The 20,518-nt window shown below is 42.1% G+C and overlaps 1 protein-coding gene across 2 annotated transcripts in view; it reads left to right on the top strand.

Moving 5' to 3' along the window:
• HACD3 (3-hydroxyacyl-CoA dehydratase 3) overlaps window positions 1–20,518 on the top strand; it is a 42,898-nt gene that overhangs the window by 6,359 nt on the left and 16,021 nt on the right. For both annotated transcript variants that reach the window (XM_010351623.2, XM_003940884.3), the window contains exons 2-4: window positions 15,327–15,369; window positions 17,692–17,765; window positions 19,450–19,614. In XM_010351623.2, coding sequence (XP_010349925.1) covers window positions 15,327–15,369; window positions 17,692–17,765; window positions 19,450–19,614 — 282 coding nt within the window. The remainder of the gene's footprint in view (window positions 1–15,326; window positions 15,370–17,691; window positions 17,766–19,449; window positions 19,615–20,518) is intronic.

The following is a 20,518-nucleotide window of genomic DNA, read 5'->3' as shown; positions in this document are numbered from 1 at the left end:
TGATCTGCTCACCTCGGCCTCCCAAAGTGCTGAGATTATAGGCGTGAGCCACTGTGCCTGCCAATATTGTGATTGTTTTGTGGCAAAATGAAATGCACCTAGATAAGATGGTGAACTTAATTGATATATGTATATGTTCTGACCTCTCTCACTGGCCATTCCTCCATCTCTCTTCCTCTTCTTGGGCCTCGCTATCCTCTAAGACACAACAATATTGAAATTAGGCCAGTTAATAACCTTACAGTGGGGTCGGGGTGATGGCTCACTCCTGTATTTCCAGCACTTTGGGAGGCCAAGGCGGGTGGATCACTTGAGGTCAGGAGACCAGCCTGGCCAACATGGTGAAACTCCATCTCTACTTAAAAAAAAACAAAAACAAAACACACAAATTAGTCAGATGTGGTGGCGGATGCCAGTGATCCCAACTACTCAGGAGGCTGAGGCAAGAGAATTTCTTGAACCTGGGAGGCTGAGGTTGCAGTGAGCTTACATTGGCCACTGCACTCCAACCTGGGTGGTGGAGTAAGACTCTGTCTCAAAAACAAAACAAAACAAAAAACCCTACAATGGCTTCTAAGTATTAAAGTGAAGAGTTGCACATGTCTCACTTTAAATCAAAAGCTAGATAGAAATCATTAAGCTTAGTGAGGAAGGCATGTCAAAACTGAGACCGGCTGAAAGCTAGGCCTTTGCACCAAACAGCCAAGTTTGAATGCAAAGAAAAAGTTCTTGAAGAAAATTAAAAGTGCAACTGCAGTGAATACACAAATGATAAGAAAGCAAAATGGCCATATTGCTGATACAGAGAAAATTTGAGTGGTCTGGAGAGAATATAAATCAGCCACAACATTATCTTAAGCCAAAGCCTAATCCAGAACAAGGCCCCCACTCAATTCTGTGAAGGCTGAGAGGTGAGGAAGCTGCAGAAGAGAAATTTGAAGCTAGCAGAAGTTGATGCGTGAGGCTTAAGAAAAGGCTCCCTGAGATAAAAGTGCAAAGTGGCCGGGCACGGTGGCTCAAGCCTGTAATCCCAGCGCTTTGGGAGGCCAAGGCGGGTGGATCACGAGGTCAAGAGATCGAGACCATCCTGGTCAACATGGGGAAACTCTGTCTCTACTAAAAATACAAAAAATTAGCTGGGCATGGTGGCGCGTGCCTGTAATCCCAGCTCTGCTCAGGAGGCTGAGGCAGGAGAATTGCCCGAACCCGGGAGGCGGAGGTTGTGGTGAGTCGAGATCGCGCCATTGCACTCCAGCCTGGGTAACAAGAGTAAAACTCCGTCTCAAAAAAAAAAAAAAAAAAAAAAAAAAAAAAAAGTGCAAAGTAAAGCTACAAGTGCTGATGTAGAAGCTGCAGCAAGGTATCCAGAAGATCTAGCTAAGATCCTTGATGAAGGCTGTACTCAACAACAGATCTTCAGTGTAGGCAAAACAGCTTTCTGTTGAAAGAAGATGCCATGTAGGACTTTTATAGTTAGAGAGATGTCAGTGCCCGAGCTCAAAGCTTCAAAGGGTAGGCTGACTCTCTTGTTAGGGGCTAATGCAGCTGGTGGCTTGAAGTTGAAGCCAGTGCTCTTTTACCATTCTGAAAATCCTAGAGCCCTTAAGGATTCTGCTAAATCGGCCAGGCATGGTGGCTCATGCCTCTAATCCCAGCACTTTGGGAGGCTGAGGCAGGTGGATTACCTGAGGTCAGCAGTTCAAGACCAGCCTGGCCAACTTGGCAAAACCTCATCTCTACTAAAAAATATAAAAAATTAGCTGGGTGTGGTGGTGGGTGCTTGTAATCCCACCTACTTGGGAGGCTGAGGCAGAAGAATTGCTTGAATTTGGGAGGCAGAGGTTGTAGTGAGCCGAGATTGCACCACTGCACTCCAGCCTGGGCAACAGAGTAAGATTGTCTCAAAAAAAAAAAAAAAAGATGCTAAATCTACTTTGCCTGTGCTCTGTAAAGGGGATGACGACTCCTGGATGACAGCACATTTGTTTACAGAATGGTTTACTGAATATTTTAAGCCCACTGTTGAGACCAACTGCTCAGAAAAATATATATATTCCTTTCAAAATATTACTGCTCACTGACAGTGCACGGAGTCACCCAAGAGTGCTGATGGAAATATTGAGGAAATTAATGTTGTTTTCATGCCTGCTAACGTAACATTCCTTCTGCATCTCATGGATCAAGGAGTAATTTTTCAGGTCTTATTTAGAAAATACTTTTTGAAAGGGTAAAACTGTCTTAGGTAGTGATTCTTGTGATGAACCTGGGCAAAGTCAATTGAAAACTTCTGGAAAGGATTCACCATGCTAGAGATCATTAAGAACATTTGTAATTCCTCGGCTGGGCGCGGTGGCTCAAGCCTGTAATCCCAGCACTTTGGGAGGCCGAGACGGGTGGATCACGAGGTCAGGAGATCGAGACCATCCCGGTCAACATGGTGAAACCCCGTCTCTACTAAAAATACAAAAAAGTTAGCTGGGCATGGTGGCGCGTGCCTGTAATCCCAGCTACTCAGGAGGCTGAGGCAGGAGAATTGCCGGAACCCAGGAGGCGGAGGTTGCGGTGAGCCGAGATCGTGCCACTGCACTCCAGCCTGGGTAACAAGAGCGAAACTCCGTCTCAAAAAAAAAAAAAAAAAAAAAAATGTAGAAGAACATTTGTAATTCATAGGAAGAGGTCAAGATATAAAAATCAACAGGATTTTGGAAGAAGTGGAATCCAACCCTCAAGGATGATTTTGAGGGATTCAAGACCAGTGGAGGTAGTAACTGCAAGTGTGATGGAAATAGCAAGAGAACTGGACTTAGAAGTGGAGCCTGAAGGTGTGACTGAATTGCTGCAATCTCATGATCAAACTTGAAGGGAATTGCTTCTTAGGATGAGCAAAGAAAGTGGTTTCCTGAGATGGAATGTATTTCTGATAAAGATTCCATGAACACTGTTGAACTGATGATAAAGGATTTATACTATTTCTTTATAAACTCAGTTATAAAGCGTGGCAGGGGTTGAGAGGATACTCTGATTTTAGAGGAAGTTCTGCTCTGGGTAAAACAGTATCAAACAGCATTGCATGCTGCGAAGAAATCTTTCATGAAAGGAAGACTCAAATCAATGAGACACACTTCATTATTGTCCTCCTTTAAGAAACTGTGACTGGGTATGGTAGCTTATGCCTTTAATCCCATCACTTTGGGAGGCAGAGGTGGGTGGATCACAAGGTCAGGAGATCGAGACTATCCTGTCTAACACGGTGAAACCCTGTCTCTACTTTAAAAAAAAATAAAATAAGGCCGGGCGCGGTGGCTCAAGCCTGTAATCCCAGCACTTTGGGAGGCCGAGGCGGGTGGATCACGAGGTTGAGAGATCGAGACCATCCTGGTCAACATGGTGAAACCCCGTCTCTACTAAAAATACAAAAAAATTAGCTGGGCATGGTGGCGCGTGCCTGTCATCCCAGCTACTCAGGAGGCTGAGGCAGGAGAATTGCCTGAACCCAGGAGGCGAAGGTTGCGGTGAGCCGACATCGCGCCATTGCACTCCAGCCTGGGTAACAAGAGCGAAACTCCATCTCAAAAATAAATAAATAAATAAATAAATAAATAAATTTTTTTAATGTGTGTGTGTGTATATATATAATGTATATGTATAATTATATATATTTTATGTATATATAATTATATATATTTTATGTATATATATAAAATAATATATGTATATATAAAATTAGCCAGGCATGGTGGCACATGCCTGTAGTTCCAGCTACTCAGGAGGCTGAGGCAGGAGAATCGCTTGAACCTGGGAGGCAGAGGTTGCAAGATCGCACCATTGCACTCCAGCCTGGGTGACAGAGCGAGACTCCATCTCAAAAAAAAAAAAAAAAATTGCCACAGCCACCCCAACCTTCAGCAGTCACCACCTGGTTCAGTCCATCCACAGCCATCAACATCGAGGCAGGACCTGCCATCAGCAAAAGGATCCCATCTTTCTGAAAGCTCACATGATCATTAGCATTTTTTAGCAATGAAATATTTTAAAGTTAAGGTATGTATACTGTTTTTTAGAATAATATTGCATACTCAGTAGACTACAGTATAATGTAAACATAACATTTATATGTACTAGGAAACGAAAAAATTTGTGTGACTCACTTTACTGTAGTATTTATTGTGGTGGTCTGGAACAGAACCTGCAGTAGCTCCAAGGTATGCCTGTACATTACAGTGATAGGATACTGTTTCTCACATTAGATTGGGAAAAATGAGAAAGTCTGACATGACCAACTGTTTTTGAGAATGTTCAGTGATAGGACTTTTTTTGGCGGGGAGATGGAGTCTCCCTCTTTCATCCAGACTGGAGTGCAGTGGCGTGATCTTAGCTCACTGCAACCTCTGCCTCCCAGGCTCAAGTGATTCTCCTGCCTCAGCCTCCCAAATAGGTGGGGCTACAGGCACCTGCCATCACGCCCAGCTACTTTTTGTATTTTTAGTAGAGACGGGGCTTCACCATGTTGGCCAGGCTGGTCTCAAATGCCTGACTTCAAGTAATTTGCCTGCCTTGGCCTCCCAAAGTGTTGGGATTACAGGCGTGAGCCATGGTGCCTGACCAGACAATTTTCATGCAGTTGGTGGAAGTTCTAATTGGTACAACTGATTTGGAGAACAGTTTGGTACTGTCTTGTCAAGCTGAAGACGTATGTCTTCGTGACTTGGAATGTTTGCTTTTTAGAGAAGCTCTTACACATATGCAGGTGGAGGTAGAATGTTCATTGCAGCAAAGAATTGAAAACAGCCTCAATTTTTGTCAGCTGGAAAGCGGAGAAATTGTGGTATATTTATACAATGGCATACTGTACAACAGCTACAGTGAATGAAACAGAATCATCTTTTTAGAATTAAAGCTTAGAAATACAATATCAAATAAAAAGCAAGTTGAAGAATGATATAGGCAATATGCAATTATTTATGTGACATGTAAAATCATTCTGTGTATTGTTGTGAGTGCCTAACATGTTGTAAGTGAATAAAGAAATACAGTGAAAATGACAAACTCCAATCCTAGAATAGTGGTTACCTGCAAAGATGGGTGTGTTTGAGGGAGAGAGGGCTTTGGGATCGAATAATTGTATAATGTATCTGTATCTATCTGTTTTATTTATTTTTTTAAAAATGGAGGCAAATAAAGGAAAATGCTAATGGATGTTAGGTATAGTGGTGTTTGCTATTATTTTCTGTTTGATTGCTTGAAATATTTCATAATAGAAATCAATAAGTCTAAGCTATTTATTACCACAGCACAAAAGTACTTATAAAGCAGTAAGTTAAATAATCTGGTAACTATTGACCACTCACAATGGTCCAGGCACGGTGCTAAGTACTAGGTATTCATTAGTGAGCAATACATATAAAGGCACTACCTTCAGATTGAGGGAGACAGACAATAGATATGTTAATAAATAATTACCTAGGTTAAGTTCTCTGAGGGAAATAAAGAGAGTAATGAAATAGAGAATAAGCAGTAGAGGCCGTTTTAAATAGAGTGGTCAGGGAAGGCTTCATCAAAGAGGTGGTATTCTAGCTAGGTGAAACTTGCAAGATAAAACGAATTGTGCAGAAAGCTGGGAAAAGAGCATTCTAACAAGTCCACAGACTTACAGGCAAGCAAAGGCTTAGTGGGGTTCTAGGAGCAGAAAGGATATTAGTGTGCTTGGAGTGTAGTGAGGAATAAGTTAGAGGGAGATGGGGATAGAAGGGTTTGCAAAATGTAGGTCATGTAGAGCCTTGTTGCCATGGTAAGGAGCTTGGGTTTTATTGTAAGAGTAATGGGAAACTATTAAAGAGTTTTAAGAGGAGAAGTGACTTTGTAGGATTTGTGTTTCAAAAAAGATTATTCTGGCTGCTATATGAATTATAAAGGGGCAAAAGTGAAATATAGAAAACCATCTAGGGAGGCTGTTTTAGTAGTATGGGTGAGAGATGAGGCGGCTCAGTCTAGGGATGTGGAGGTGGAGAGCCATGGACACGTTTGAGATGTATTTGGCAAGAACCTTCAGGCCTTGATGGACTTGTTGGAGAGAAAGAGAAAAGAATTAATGAGTAGTCTTTTTTTAAATTTAATTTTATTTTTTATAAGATGGGGTTTCACCATGTTGGTCAAGCTGGTCTTGAACTCCCAACCTCAGGTGATCCGCCTTCCTTGGCCTCAAAAGTGCTTGGATTACAGGCACGAGCCACCACGCCGGGCCAGTGACTAGTCTTAAGATTTCAGCTTAAGCACAGAGTAGATGACAGTACAGTTTACTGAAATGATTAAGACTGGAGAAGAGGTTTAGGGGCCAAAATCAAGATTCCCCTTTTGGACATACTAGTTTGAGAGCCTTGTTTTAAACAATTTCCATGTGAAAATGTGAAGTAGTAATATAACTATACAAATACAGAGTTCAGGGCAGTAGTCTGGGTGAAATAGAATTTTATGATATCTTAGACTTGATTGCAAAACGCACCACTATTTTATTTTTATTTTTTTCCATCATGATAATGAGGGGGAAAATGCTGATGATTATACTATGATACAAGCTTTCTTATTACTTCGAGTTTTTATTTATTGAAAGACCTCTTTGAGAGTTTATTTAAACTGTTAATGCTGCTCAGCCAAAGATCACCAAAACACACCTCGTAGTTAAACAAGTTGAGTTGATTGCTTGTTCCAGTGAGGGAGAACACACACTATAGGGAAACGTGGTATCTCAGTAAGAGGGTATCAAAAAAGAACTTGTTTTATAGGATTTGGGCTTTCGTTGGGTGACGGTGGGGGTATCTAAGGAATTGGGGTCTGCTATAGATTGGATGTTGCCAGAAAGCAGGGACAGTTCTATGATTGGGTATTTTGTAGATGGCATAGTGACCTGTCGTTAGACAAATTTATGCAATGATCTTGTTTTGTTTCATTTTACCATGGTCTCCTAGTAACCTGAAGTTGGTTGGTATTCTTTGAAATAAATTATGTCCCCAAAATGGGGAATTAGTAGATAATACAAACTGATAAAAACACTCAACTGAGTATTATATTATACAGCTATAACAAGAAAGAGTAAGATCTTTATGAACTGATAAGGATTTATTTAGATGAAAAAAAAAGCAAGATGTATAAGGATGTATATTGTATGCTACTTTTTGTATAGAAAGAAGGGAAAATAAGAATATCTGTTTTAGATGTTAGTTTGAGACAGGATCTCACTCTGTCACCCAGGCTGAAGTGTAATGGCATGATCCCTGGCTCACTACAGCTTTGACTTCCTGGGCCCAAGCGATCCTCTTACCTTAGTCTCCCAAGTGGCTGGAACTACAGGCACGTGCCACCATGCCAGGCTAATTTTTATATTTTTTGTAGAGACAGGGTTTCACTGTGTTGCCCAGGTTGGTTTCGAACCTCTGAGCTCCAGTGATCTACCCGCCTTGGTCTCCCAAAGCGCTGGGATTTCAGGCATAACTCTCTGTGCCTGGATGAAAATAAGAATATCTGAATATATTTGCTAATTTTTGCAACACTCACACACACATATATAGAGAATAGATAAACCAGAAATGAATGAAATGATTACCGGTAGGTAGGGAGTAGGAATGTGGTAGAGGAGGATGGGTTTGGGGGCAAGATTTTTGAGGAAATCATTTTACAAAGTTTGACTTTTGAACAATGGGAATGTTTTACATATTCAAAGATAAAATTGTACTAAAAAAGAATTAAAAAGCAAATCTTTTTTTTTTTTTTTTTAGGGAATGTATTCTCTTTCCGGGGTCCATGAGGGGGCATAGCTTTTTTTTTTTTTTTTTTTTTGAGACGGAGTTTCGCTCTTGTTACCCAGGCTGGAGTGCAATGGCGCAATCTCGGCTCACCGCAACCTTTGCCTCCTGGGTTCAGGCAATTCTCCTGCCTCAGCCTCCTGAGTAGCTTGGATTACAGGCATGTGCCACCATGCCCAGCTACTTTTTCGTATTTTTTTGTTTGTTTGTTTGTTTGTTTTGAGACAGAGTTTCGCTCTTGTTACCTAGGCTGGAGTGCAATGGCGCGATCTCGGCTCACCGCAACCTCCGCCTCCTGGGTTCAAGCAATTCTCCTGCCTCAGCCTCCTGAGTAGCTGGGATTACAGGCACGCGCCACCATGCCCAGCTAATGTTTTGTATTTTTCGTAGAGACGGGGTTTCACCATGTTGACCAGGATGGTCTTGATCTCTTGACCTTGTGATCCACCTGCCTCGGCCTCCCAAAGTGCTGGGATTACAGGCTTGAGCCACAGCGCCTGGCCAGCTTTTTTTTTTTTTTAATTTATTTATTTTATTGCATTTTAGGTTTTGGGGTACATGTGAAGAACATGCAAGATTGTTGCATAGGTACACACATGGCAGTGTGATTTGCTGCCTTTCTCCCCATCACCCATATCTGGCATTTCTCCACATGCTATCTCTCCCCAACTCCCCACTCCCCGCTGTCCCTCCCCTGTTTCCCCCTAACAGACCCCAGTGTATGATGCTCCCCTTCCTGTGTCCATGTGTTCTCATTGTTCAATACCCGCCTATGAGTGAGAACATGTGGTGTTTGGTTTTCTGCTCTTGTGTCAATTTGCTGAGAATGATGGTTTCCAGGTTCATCCATGTCCCTACAAAGGACACGAACTCATCATTTTTGATGGCTGCATAATATTCCATGGTGTATACGTGCCACATTTTCCCTGTCCAGTCTATCATCGATGGGCATTTGGGTTGGTTCCAGGTCTTTGCTGTTGTAAACAGTGCTGCAATGAACATTCATGTGCACGTGTCCTTATAGTAGAACGATTTATAATCCTTTGGCTATATACCCAGTAATGGGATTGCTGGGTCAAATGGAATTTCTATTTCTAGGTCCTTGAGGAATTGCCACAGTCTTCCACAATGGTTGAACTAATTGACACTCCTACCAACAGTGTGGGGTAAGGAGTTGGAGACCAGTCTGGCCAACATGACAAAACTCTGTGTCTACTAAAAATATAAAAATTAGCTAGGCATGGTGGCGCACCATGCCTAAAATAAGCTAGGTGGGGTGGCTCATACCTGTAATCCCAGCACTTTGGGAGGCCAAGGCAGGTGGATCACCTGAGATCGGGAGTTCGAGACCAACCTGACCAACATGGATAAATCCCGTCTCTACTAAAAATACTAAATTAGCTGGGCGTGGTGGCACATTCTGGTAATCCTAGCTACTTGAGAGGCTGAGGCAGGAAAATTGTTTAAACCTGGAAGGCAGAGGTTGCAGTGAGCAGAGACCACGCCATTGCACTCTGGCCTGGGCAACAAGAGCAAAACTCCATCTCAAAAAAGAAAGAAAGAAAGAAAGAAAATTATAATTTTGTAACCTCCAGTGTGAAAATACCTCAGGTAAGGATTAACAATGGTTGACTGTACCATTGGATGAAAGAGTGTTGTGAGGGAATGGCAAATTACATTATTAGATAACTTGCTGATTACAAAAGGAAATGCTACAGTAGAAAGTTCTGGCAGTCACCTTCTCAATTTATTGATCAAATTTATTGTCATCTAACATAATGATGCCATAAATATGAAATATTTTTGTCAAAAATGGTTAATATGAAGGAATGGCCAGACAAATCCAGAATATGATAAATTTTACAAGACAACTAGCATGGGTTAATAAATAAATAAAAGTCTGTATTAAATAAAAATAGGCGTGACAATCAAGAGGAATATATGAACCTGGAATGGATCCTGGATTTTTTTTAAAAGTATAAATGTAGTGGCTTCAGGATAACCGCTTCAAGAGCGCCATCAGAACTCGCAGTTTATTTCCTCTTTCCCTGAATCTGGGCAGGCCCTGTGGCAGCTTAGTGAATAGAAGGCTGGAGAATGGTGCTGTGACCAGTTCCAGGCTTACTCTTTGTAAGAGGACTGCCAGCTTCCTCTTCTCTCTTGGAGCACTTGCTCTTGAGATGTTCCCTCAGAACTGAGCAGCCCTGCTGTGAGAGACCCAGGCCACATGGAGTGGACACATATAGTTATTCTGGTCAGCAGTTTTAGGTGAATTCCCAAATGACAACCAACAACAGTTATGAACTAGGTGAGTGACCCATCTTGAATGTCCCAGCACAATAAACTATAACCCTAGCCAACATTACATGGAATAGCATTATATGGCTGAGCCCAGTCAACTTGTAGAATCATGTAAGATAATAAAATAGTTGTTTTAAGTCAAGTTTTGGAGTGGTTTCTTGCATTATAATAAATAATGAAAACAGTTGAACATCTTTAAGACAATTGTTTATGTGGATTTTTTTTTTTTTTTTTTTTTTTTTTTTGAGACGGAGTTTCGCCCTTGTTACCCAGGCTGGAGTGCAATGGCACGATCTCGGCTCACCGCAACCTCCGCCTCCTGGGTTCAAGCAATTCTCCTACCTCAGCCTCCTGAGTAGCTGGGATTACAGGCACGTGCCACCATGCCCAGCTAATTTTTTGTATCTTTAGTAGAGACGGGGTTTCACCATGTTGACCAGGATGGTCTCGATCTCTCGACCTTGTGATCCACCCGCCTCGGCCTCCCAAAGTGCTGGGATTACAGGCTTGAGCCACCGTGCCCGGCCCTATGTGGATTTCTTATTAGAGAAAATGGAGTTATTGTTCTTAGGTATTAGAAAACATCAGTAATTATGCAAGATAATATAATTTCTTAGGAGAGGAAATATTTGGAGGTGAAGTATGATGTCTGCAGCTCATTTTGAAATAATTCACAAAAAAAGGGTACATATAAAAAGCAAATGTTGGGGAGCTTTCATTGTATTTTGTAGAATGGAGGCTATCCCTACCCTAAAAAAAACCAAATATGACATTTAGCAATCAGTTGGTAAAAGGCATGTGCGTTTTCATTATACTATTTTTTTTTTCTTTTTTACTTGAGACAGGGTCTTGCTCTGTTGCCCAGGCTGGAGTTCAGGCTGGCCCCAAACTCCTGGTGTCAAGTGATCTGCCTGCTTTGGCCTTCCAAAGTGCTGGGATTGCAGGTGTGAGCCACCACGACTGGCCCATTTTTTTTCAAAAAAAAATTTTTTTTTTTTTTTGAGATGGAGTCTCGCTCTGTCACTGTCTGGAATGCAGTGGCGTGATCTTCGCTCACTGCAACCTCCGCCTCCCGAGTTCAAGCAATTCTTCTGCCTCAGCCTCCCCAGGACTGAGACTACAGGCGTGTGCCACTACACCCAGCTAATTTTTTGTATTTTTAGTAGAGTCAGTGTTTCACTGTGTTAGCCAGGATGGTCTCAATCTCCTGACCTTATGATCTGCCTGCGTCGGCCTCCCATAGTGTTAGGATTATAGCCATGAGCCACTGCACCTGGCTTTTTCCATTTTTTTTTTGTAGATTTAAAAGTTTTCAAAATAAAACATTGGGGTAAAAAGGATCACATAAAAATACACACCGTTTTGGGGGTTCCCAGCACCCACCAGTGTGCTCAGTGATTTGCTAGAAGGATTCATTCATGGGACTTAGTATATAATTGTACTTATGACTAAGGTTTGTTACAGTTGAAGAATACAGGACAGGATCAGTGTTAAAAAAGCACAAGTGGAGTCTGGAGAAATTCACATATAAGCCTCTTTATCACTGTTCCTCCCGTGAGGGGGTATACTTGAGCATGCTCCACCAGCAACGAAAAATGCAATGACTTATGTGTAACATTTCTGCCCAGGGAAGCCCATTAGTGATTGAATACCCATTATTTTTACTGGGGACTTGTTATTTAGGTAACCTCTGCCTAGCATGTACCAAAATTCCAGACTCCTAGAAGGAAAGTTGATATTCACCATAAATGACATTGTTTGTAGGCACAGTTTAGGTACATTGAACCACCCTTATTAGGGGATGAAGGAAAGCCAAGTTTCTAGATGCCAGCCAAAGGCTGATCTTGGAAGCAGGTCCTTTTAAAGACTGCAGCCTCAGGCCTGCTATATTAACTCTTCTGTACACATTCTGACGTAAATGCAAAGATAAATACTAATGATTTGAATGAGAAAGGAAACTCTTGTCTAAAGGGTTAGATAGTAGATAGTTTATTGTGAACTCTCTGTAGTTCCCCAGAGATTCTGAAGATGAGATGAATTGATTTTAGTTCACTAAATAGTTACTGAGGCATTAGGTATATAGCGATGAATAAGACCCAGTCCCTGCCTTTAAAGAACTCAGGTCAAGAGGGGCAGTTAAACAATCCCAATGATTATGGAACAGTGTGATTAAGTATTATAGTAAAGGTGAATACAAAGTAGGAAGGAAGCTGTTGATTCTGATGTTAGGGGTGAGAAGGAGGGAAGAGGAATTAACATTTGACCTGAACTTTGAAGGAGAAGTAGTATTCAACAGGCATGGAAATTTTGATGGACACTTTAGTCAGAGGAAGAAAAGCAATTGAAATATGAATTCTTACTAGTTGCCAGGCTCTGTGTATGCTATGATAATTTAATCCTTATAACAGACCTGTGATATAAGTGTTTTTATTGTTATTTTTTAAATAATGGCTTGGCACAGTGGCTCATGCCAGTAATCCCAGCAGTTTCGTAGGCTGAGATAGAGGATTGCTTGAGCCCAGGAGTTCGGAACCAGCCTGGGCAACATAAGGAGACTGTCGCTACAAAAAATTTAAAAACTATATTAGCCAGGCATGGTGATGTGGACCTATAGTCCCAGCTACTTGAGAGAGTGAAGTGGAACAATCCTTGAGCCTGGGAGGTAGAGGATGCAGTGAGCTGAGATTGCACCACTGCACTCCAGCCTGGGTGACCAAGGGAGATTCTATCTCCAAAAAAAAAAAAAAAAAAGAGATGACAGTTGCTATGGATTTGAAAGTTTTCCTATTCTCTTTTCCTTTTTGACTTCTTTTTTTGAGATAGGGACTTACTCTGTCACCCAGGCTGGAATGCAGTGATGCAATAATAGCTCACTGCAGCTTTGACCTCCTGAGCCCAAGTGATCCTCCCAGCTTAGCCTCCCAAGTAGTTGGTACCACAGGCATGAACCACTACACCTGGCTAATTTTTTTTTTTTTAAATTTTCGTAGGGACGGGGTCCATGTTGCAGAGGCTGATCTTGAACTCCTAGGCTCAAGCGATCTTCCTGTTTAGGCTTCCTGAAGTGTTGGGATCATAGGAATGAGCCACCTTGCCGAGCCACTCTCTTTCTCTTTTTATTTTTTAAGAGAATTAGAGACAGGGTCTGGCTACTCGCTATGTTCCCCTAGCTGCATTCAAACCCCTGGGTTCAAGTGATCCTTCCACTTCAGCCTCCCGAGTAGCTGGAACTATAGGTGCATGGCACCATGTCTGGCTATTCACTCCTCTTTTCATAAGCAAAGGCACAGTTCCTTTTCTAGTAAGAGATGGGCTAGGTTGTGTACATCGAGCTTTCTGTTAAAAATAACTAAAAGTGGGCCGGGCGCGGTGGCTCAAGCCTGTAATCCCAGCACTTTGGGAGGCCGAGGCAGGTGGATCACGAGGTCAAGAGATCGAGACCATCCTGGTCAACATGGTGAAACCCCGTCTCTACGAAAAATACAAAAAATTAGCTGGGCATGGTGGCGTGTGCCTGTAATCCCAGCTACTCAGGAGACTGAGACAGGAGAATTGCCTGAACCCAGGAGGCGGAGGTTGCGGTGAGCCGAGATCGCGCCATTGCACTCCAGCCTGGGTAACAACAGTGAAACTCCATCTCAAAAAAAAAAAAAAACAAAAAAAAAACTAAAAGTGTCGAATAAAAATGCCTTAAAAACATCGAAATGTTAACAAGATAGAAATGAAATTGGGGGCCCAGCACGGTGGCTCATGCCTGTAATCACAGCAATTTGGGAGGCTGAGGTGGGTGGATCACCCGAGGTAAGGAGTTGGAGACCAGTCTGGCCAACATGACAAAACCCTGTGTCTACTAAAAATATAAAAATTAGCTAGGCATGGTGGCGCACGCCTGTAATCCCAGCTACTCGAGAGGCTGAATCAGGAGAATTGCTTGAACCCGGAAGGTGGAGGTTGCAGTGAACCAAAACTGAGCCACTGCACTCCAGCGTGGATGACTTTTTTTTTTAAAAAGGAAGAATTAAACAAGTTCATATCAGATAAAATGGACAAATTTCAAGAAATAAAGATAGTTTCTATAAAAGAGATAGAAAAGGATAGCCCAGTCACCATTAAATAGTCAGAAATCTTCCCACAGGGAAATTTGTAAGTCTTACTGGCTTCACCTGGAAGTTCTACCAAGCATTTAAAGAAGTAATTGCAGTTAATAATATTGTTATCTGTTGCAGCATAACAAATGCTTCAAGCAACAATAATCATTTATTATCTCTCACAGTTTCTGTGGGTTAGGACTTCAGGAGGGGGCTCTGTTAGGTTGTTCTGGCTTGGAATCTCATGAGGTTGTGGTCAGATGACTGCTATAGTTGAGGAGCCCAGAAAGCTAAGCCTGCAGGAGAAGAAAAACAAACACTGTGACACTGAGAAGAGCTGCCTCTTGCTTATTAACAGTGAGCTGAAAGTGGGAGGTGGGTTGTTTTCTCATCCACTGAAAAAAGTGTTAAGTAGTTTCACTTTATGCTGCCAAATTGAAGGTATGTAGCAACTTCTGGGAATCAATGAGCAGTTGGAGAATTTTGACCTCTTCTGAGTCTTGTTTCCTTTGTGGATTAAGAGAGTCTGGAGCCTGAGCTCAGTTAGAACCCCAGGCACAGCTGTGTGTTTCATTTTCATTCACCACCTGCAATCCTCTGCCCATCCCTCTACCTGTTGGAATTAATTTATCGTTGAGGTTGCAGGACAGGTCTCACCTTTGGTGGAGCTTTTCCCCAACACTCTATTCCCATTGTGCTGTCTCTCTTAACTCTGCTAACACTTAACTTCCTTTAACCACCCTTTCAATCTTGACCATACGTTTTTTGATAACTATTTGATATCTTCTCACAAAAAGTGCCTCATCTGTCCCACTGGAGATCTGTGTATTCCCCTGTCATATCTCACATAGCACCTTGCATGATTGGCCATTTTCAGAATGGACAGATTCAGCAGTTGATTGTTTGGACAGTTAGAGCAGGGTAGGGTCCTTCTTGCAGGAGTCTGCAATCTTAGATAGGTACAGACAGACATAGAGGAAGCCTACACAGATGTGAATAAATGACTAAATATATTTCTGGGGGAGGCACAGAGTAGGAGGTTGACTCCTCATGGGAGATGGATGAGGGGAAGAAGCCCCTGGTTTAATCTCTTTTCCTCTTCATTAAAATGCCTTCTTGCATTCTTGGTCTCTTTTCACAGAACCCTGCCATCAGCATCACTGAAAATGTGCTGCATTTCAAAGGTCAGTATCCCAGCAAATGCTTCCATCTCTATACACAGTTAAAGAGGTGTGGTGGTGGTTTCCCTTTTAAGAAAAAAATCTATTTGTTTCATTCATTTTTTTTTTTGTTGATATTCATTCCTCTGATACTCATGAGGTAAGCTAAATTGTTTTGAGATATATGATTAGAAAAGCCAAATCATTGGTTTAAAATCCTGTTTCTCCCATGGAGAGGCATAGATATGGTGAAGAAAAAAAAAAAAAAGGAATCCTGGGCCTCGGTAGAAATCAGGAGACCTGTCTTCTAGCTCTAATTCTGCCACTTCTTGGACGAGTTATTGACTCTGTGGACCTATACAATGAAGATGTTGGATTTTCATCTGTGTTTCTCAAACTCGAGGACCAGTGGACACCTGAGAATGTTTCCACAGGACTCTAAAGGGCTCATAGATCCGTGAAAAATTAAATATGGTCACTATTAAGTGATATTTGGCTCCACTGCCGCTGTCAACACAGACACACATACAGCCACTGAATGCATGGCAGTACTTGATTATGAAGTGGCCATCTAGATGATCCAGAATATGCTACTTTTTTTTTTTTAAAGATTATTATGAAAACAAAAAAAAATAGAAATTTTATTTATTTATTTTGAGATTGAGTCTTGCTCTGTTGCCCAGGCTGGAGTACAGTGGCGTGATCCCGGCTCACTGCAATCTCCACTTCCCGGGTTCAAGTGATCCTCGTGCCTCAGCTTCTTGAGTAGTGGGAATTACAGGCACTTGCCACCATGCCTGGCTAAATTTTTGTATTTTTAGTAGAGACGGGGTTTCACCATGTTTTCCAGACTAGTCTCGAATTCCTGACCTCAAGTGATCCACCTGTCTTGGCCTCTCAAAGTGCTGGGATTACAGGCATGAACCACTGTGCCCAGCCTTTTTTTTTTTTTTTTTAATTTTTCTTTAAAAACATTTTTAAAAATAATAATTATTTATTACATCCCTTCTCACCATTCCTAAGAAATTTTCTTGATGAGACTTTGTGGCTCCCTGATATTAGACTTGCAGGCCAGTTTGAGAAACACTACACTCTAGACGATGTCTTAGGCCTTTTAAGCTCTGATAGTCTCTGATTCTGTGAATCTGCCTCCATCTCCCTTCTCCGCAGTCCATCAGCAGATTTACTACTTTACTGGAGAGGGTGGGGTCTGCATTCACTGTCACCCAGTGGGGTAGGATTCGCTCTGCTGTCTCTCTGTTCCAGTTCCTGGGATTATTGGACCATGAAGAGTTTCTGCTTTATGTGAAATTCTATCTACTGTAATATACTTGCATGAAAGTACAGCCTGGCTTTTGTATCTGCTTTTCAAGATGAGAGTAGTCACTACTCAGCTCCGGTTTTTCGGGACTTACATACATTTACATGAAATTTAAAGTGATAAAAGCATATCTTGCCACTTAGACCTTACGTACTGTCCTACCTTAAGGAATTTATTGAGAGGATAATTGCTACCTGTAGTGAATATTAGGCAGGTTATTAGACTACATATGGTCATAAAAGGGAAGAGAGTCCCAGAAGGGAACCATATGGTAAGTGAATCAGAGGGGAGTGTGGAAGGGAGGTCCAGCAGTCACTGGCACCTAGGCATGGTACCAGCTTGAACTGGGGAAAGGAGCCATGTCAAGGCATAGGGTTGGGGCACTGGCCAACTTGTACTTCTCTCCTGGTTCCACCTGTCCTTCATAAGCTGACAAAGATTGTATTTCTTTTTCCTTGTTCCATTTGGGATGTGCTAAAGGAGGAGTCAGCTTCTCCCTTCATTCTTTCCCCCTGGTTGGGAGGTTTTAGATTCAGAGCTGTCTGAGACAATCCAGCATTTCCATGTACCCTGCAACTTTCCTTAACCACAGTCAAGATGATACACCCACCAGTTTTTCTCTGCTCTAGATTTTGAGCCAAAGTAATTGTGAAAGTTAAATTTATATCTGTGTGGCCCCTTTGGCATTGCTTTCTCTATTCTTTTTCCTGCCTGTTATTTGTATGGGGTATCGTCGGGCTCACGCTGAAAGATTGGGTAAATACTCCGAAACTGGCATCAGAGAACATATGGAGTTAAAGTTTTGTCAAAGATTTGGCCTATCTGGCTGTTGAGGAGCTCTGCTCACAAGCCCCCACACATTTTAACAGGACCCATTGACATTTGCAAACCACATTGCTTCTTAGCCTTTTGGCTACACTCAAGTGTAATATTTGCATACTTAGGAAAGAACTACACCAAGCTGGTTTTTGGATGGTTTTGCTCTGCTCTAGCTTGCAATAACCCATGTTTGTCTTTCTGTATAGCTCAAGGACATGGTGCCAAAGGAGACAATGTCTATGAATTTCACCTGGAGTTCTTAGAACTTGTGAAGCCAGAGGTCTGTTCTTTCTTTTCTCACTTTCCTTCCCATTTTAGGAAATGAATACCAGTAGTTTAGTGAAATGGGGATCAGGATTTGTGGAGAAAAGATAAAAATCAAAGGGGAATAACAGAATTCTCTTATTTGCAACAGAGCCCAGGTTTTAGCTGCAGAGGAATGGGGAAGTCAGAGACCCCGAGTTGAATCTGGGCCCTGCCATTTATTAGTGGTGTGATCTTCAACAAGTCTCTTTACTTCTTCGAGTTCCAGTTTTCTCATGTGTTAAATGAAGGTCTGGACTAAGTGATCCCCAGAGTTCCTTCCAGCTCTGATATTCCCTGGTTTTAGTGGTGGCAGAGGAGTATAGCACCCGTTGAGAGCAGAGTTACTTAGGGTGGTTGAAGCCTCCATCAGGGGTTTACTTTCATGTGACTTTGCCACATGTGCAGGTGAGAAAAGTAGAAATCAGAAAGGGTAAAGGCAGCTGGTTTTCAGAAGGAATGCTGCAGATATAATCGAAGCTTCCCTTCCCTCAGAGCCTGAGGAAGCTTTTCTCAAAAGCAGGGAGAGAATCCAATAGATGGGGTGTTTCCATTTCTGGAATTATACTTAGCTCTGGGGGCCTGAGCTTCTGGATTTCCCTGCCCGGGTGCTCAGTTGTTTTGAGAAAGCATTAACAGTAAGCAGTGGTATAGTGGGCAGAGAACCTGTCATGGGGCTTCCTTTGGAGACAAGGGAGAGGCCATGTAGCAAACAATGAGCTGGAATGGCCTATAAGAATGTGAGTTTAGCTGGGATGACTCCCCATAATGACCCTTGTGAAAAAAGTTGTAACTGATCCAATACAATTCTGACCTTGATGCAGGTGTTTCTAAAACAAGGGTCTGTTGAGCCAGGACAGTCATTTTCATTGGAGGAAAATGTATAAGCTGAGGGTGATTAGACATAGTGCCTTGCATGATGTGGCTATGGCAGGAGGTTCATGCCAGTTCTCTCCAGGCTAACTAGGAACTGTCTGCCTTTCTTATCCTGATGTCCTCCTGTGTCATTCACTGGTGGGAATCAGAGAAGCACATTATGTTCTTAAGAGTTCTCAATGCCAGCCCTTGGTCTAGCTCAGCAGTCCCTAACCTTTTTGGTACCAGGGACTGGTTTTATGGAAGGCACTTCTTCCACAGATGGTGGGGTGGGGATGGTTTCAGGGTGATTCAAATGTATTACATATATTGTGCACTTTATTTCTGTTACTATTACATTGTAATAAGTAATGAAATAATTATACAACTCACCATAATGTAGAATCAGTGGGAGCCCTGAGCTTGTTTTCCTGCAACTAGACAGTCCCATCTGGGGGTAATGGAAGACAGTGACAGATCATCGGGCATTAGATTCTCATGAGGAGAGCACAACCTAGATTCCTAGCATGCAGAGTTCACAATAGAGTTTGTGCTCCTATATGAATCCAATGCCAACGCTGATCTGCCAGGAGGCAGGGCCCAGGTGGTAATGCAAATGATGGGGAGCAAGTGTAAATACAGATGAAGTTTCACTCACTTGCCCACCGCTCACCTCCTGCTGTGTGGCCTGGTTCCTAACAGGCCATGGACTAGAAGCTGCATATTCTGCAGCTTCAGTGCCCCTGGCATGGTGCTGCTTCAGGGACTGGAGGAGGGCATTCTCACATTCTCACTTTCTCTCGTAGCCTATTTACAAACTGACCCAAAGGCAGGTAAACATTACGGTACAGAAGAAAGTGAGTCAGTGGTGGGAGAGACTCACCAAGCAGGAGAAACGACCACTGTTTTTGGCCCCTGACTTTGATCGTTGGCTGGATGAATCTGATGCGGAAATGGAGCTCAGAGCTAAGGTTAGTAAGGATGCTAGGATCTAGCCATTGAAGATAAATCATGGGGAATCCATGTTATTCAGGCTACTTGAGAAACCTCTCAGGGTCTGAAAGAATAGTGACAAAGTTATAACTTCATTTAAAGACCTCGTTACATGATTTTCAAGAAGTATTGGCTGTGTATTTTATAGACTGTCCCTCAGTTGAAATCTGATGTTTTTCTTACAAATAGACTAAGGTGATAGATATTGAGGAGAAGACTGCAGAGGTAAAGGGCCATTCTTATCACATTGTATCAAGAGTACATGCTATCAACATGACACATCACTGTTGATATTAACCACAGGCCAGCTGGCTTGAGGTGATATTTGTCAGGTTTTTCCACTGTAAGATTATTTTCCTCATCACTCCTTGAAAGGAAGTCACTATGTGTAGCCTACATTTAAGGAATGGGGAGTTATGCTTCCTCTCCTTCAGATGGAGTATCTATATAATTTATTTGGAATTCTGCATAGGAGAATAATTCTGCATGTCTGTTGTCTCCCATTCACTTATTTATTCAATCATTTATATCATGTGGGTACATGGATATTTACTTTATACTTTGAGTTATAATCGAATAATATTTATTTTGTTGCTCAAATCTTCCAGCTTTGGCCACTAACTGGCCTTTGGCTATGTCCTCATCCTGCCCATCTTTTGGCTTTTGTGTCTTTTTGAGAAAGCTCCATTATGATGGGACTGTTTTGTTTTGTTTGTTTTAGCACTTCCTTCCCTTCTGGCGCTATAAGCTGCTCCAGGCTTATCTTCTATGTATGTCTGCTACAGCCATAGAACAGCTATTTCTTCAGAGAACTCTGTTCTTCTTATTGTAGAATGGTATTGGAAACCAAGATCTGGGTGCCAGGCATGCTCATTGTTAACA

Source organism: Saimiri boliviensis, chromosome 2 (assembly GCF_048565385.1).
Source record: "Saimiri boliviensis isolate mSaiBol1 chromosome 2, mSaiBol1.pri, whole genome shotgun sequence".
Taxonomy (NCBI): domain Eukaryota; kingdom Metazoa; phylum Chordata; class Mammalia; order Primates; family Cebidae; genus Saimiri; species Saimiri boliviensis.
The sequence above is the reverse complement of the archived record's forward strand: the minus strand, read 5'-3'. Positions and strand labels throughout refer to the sequence as shown.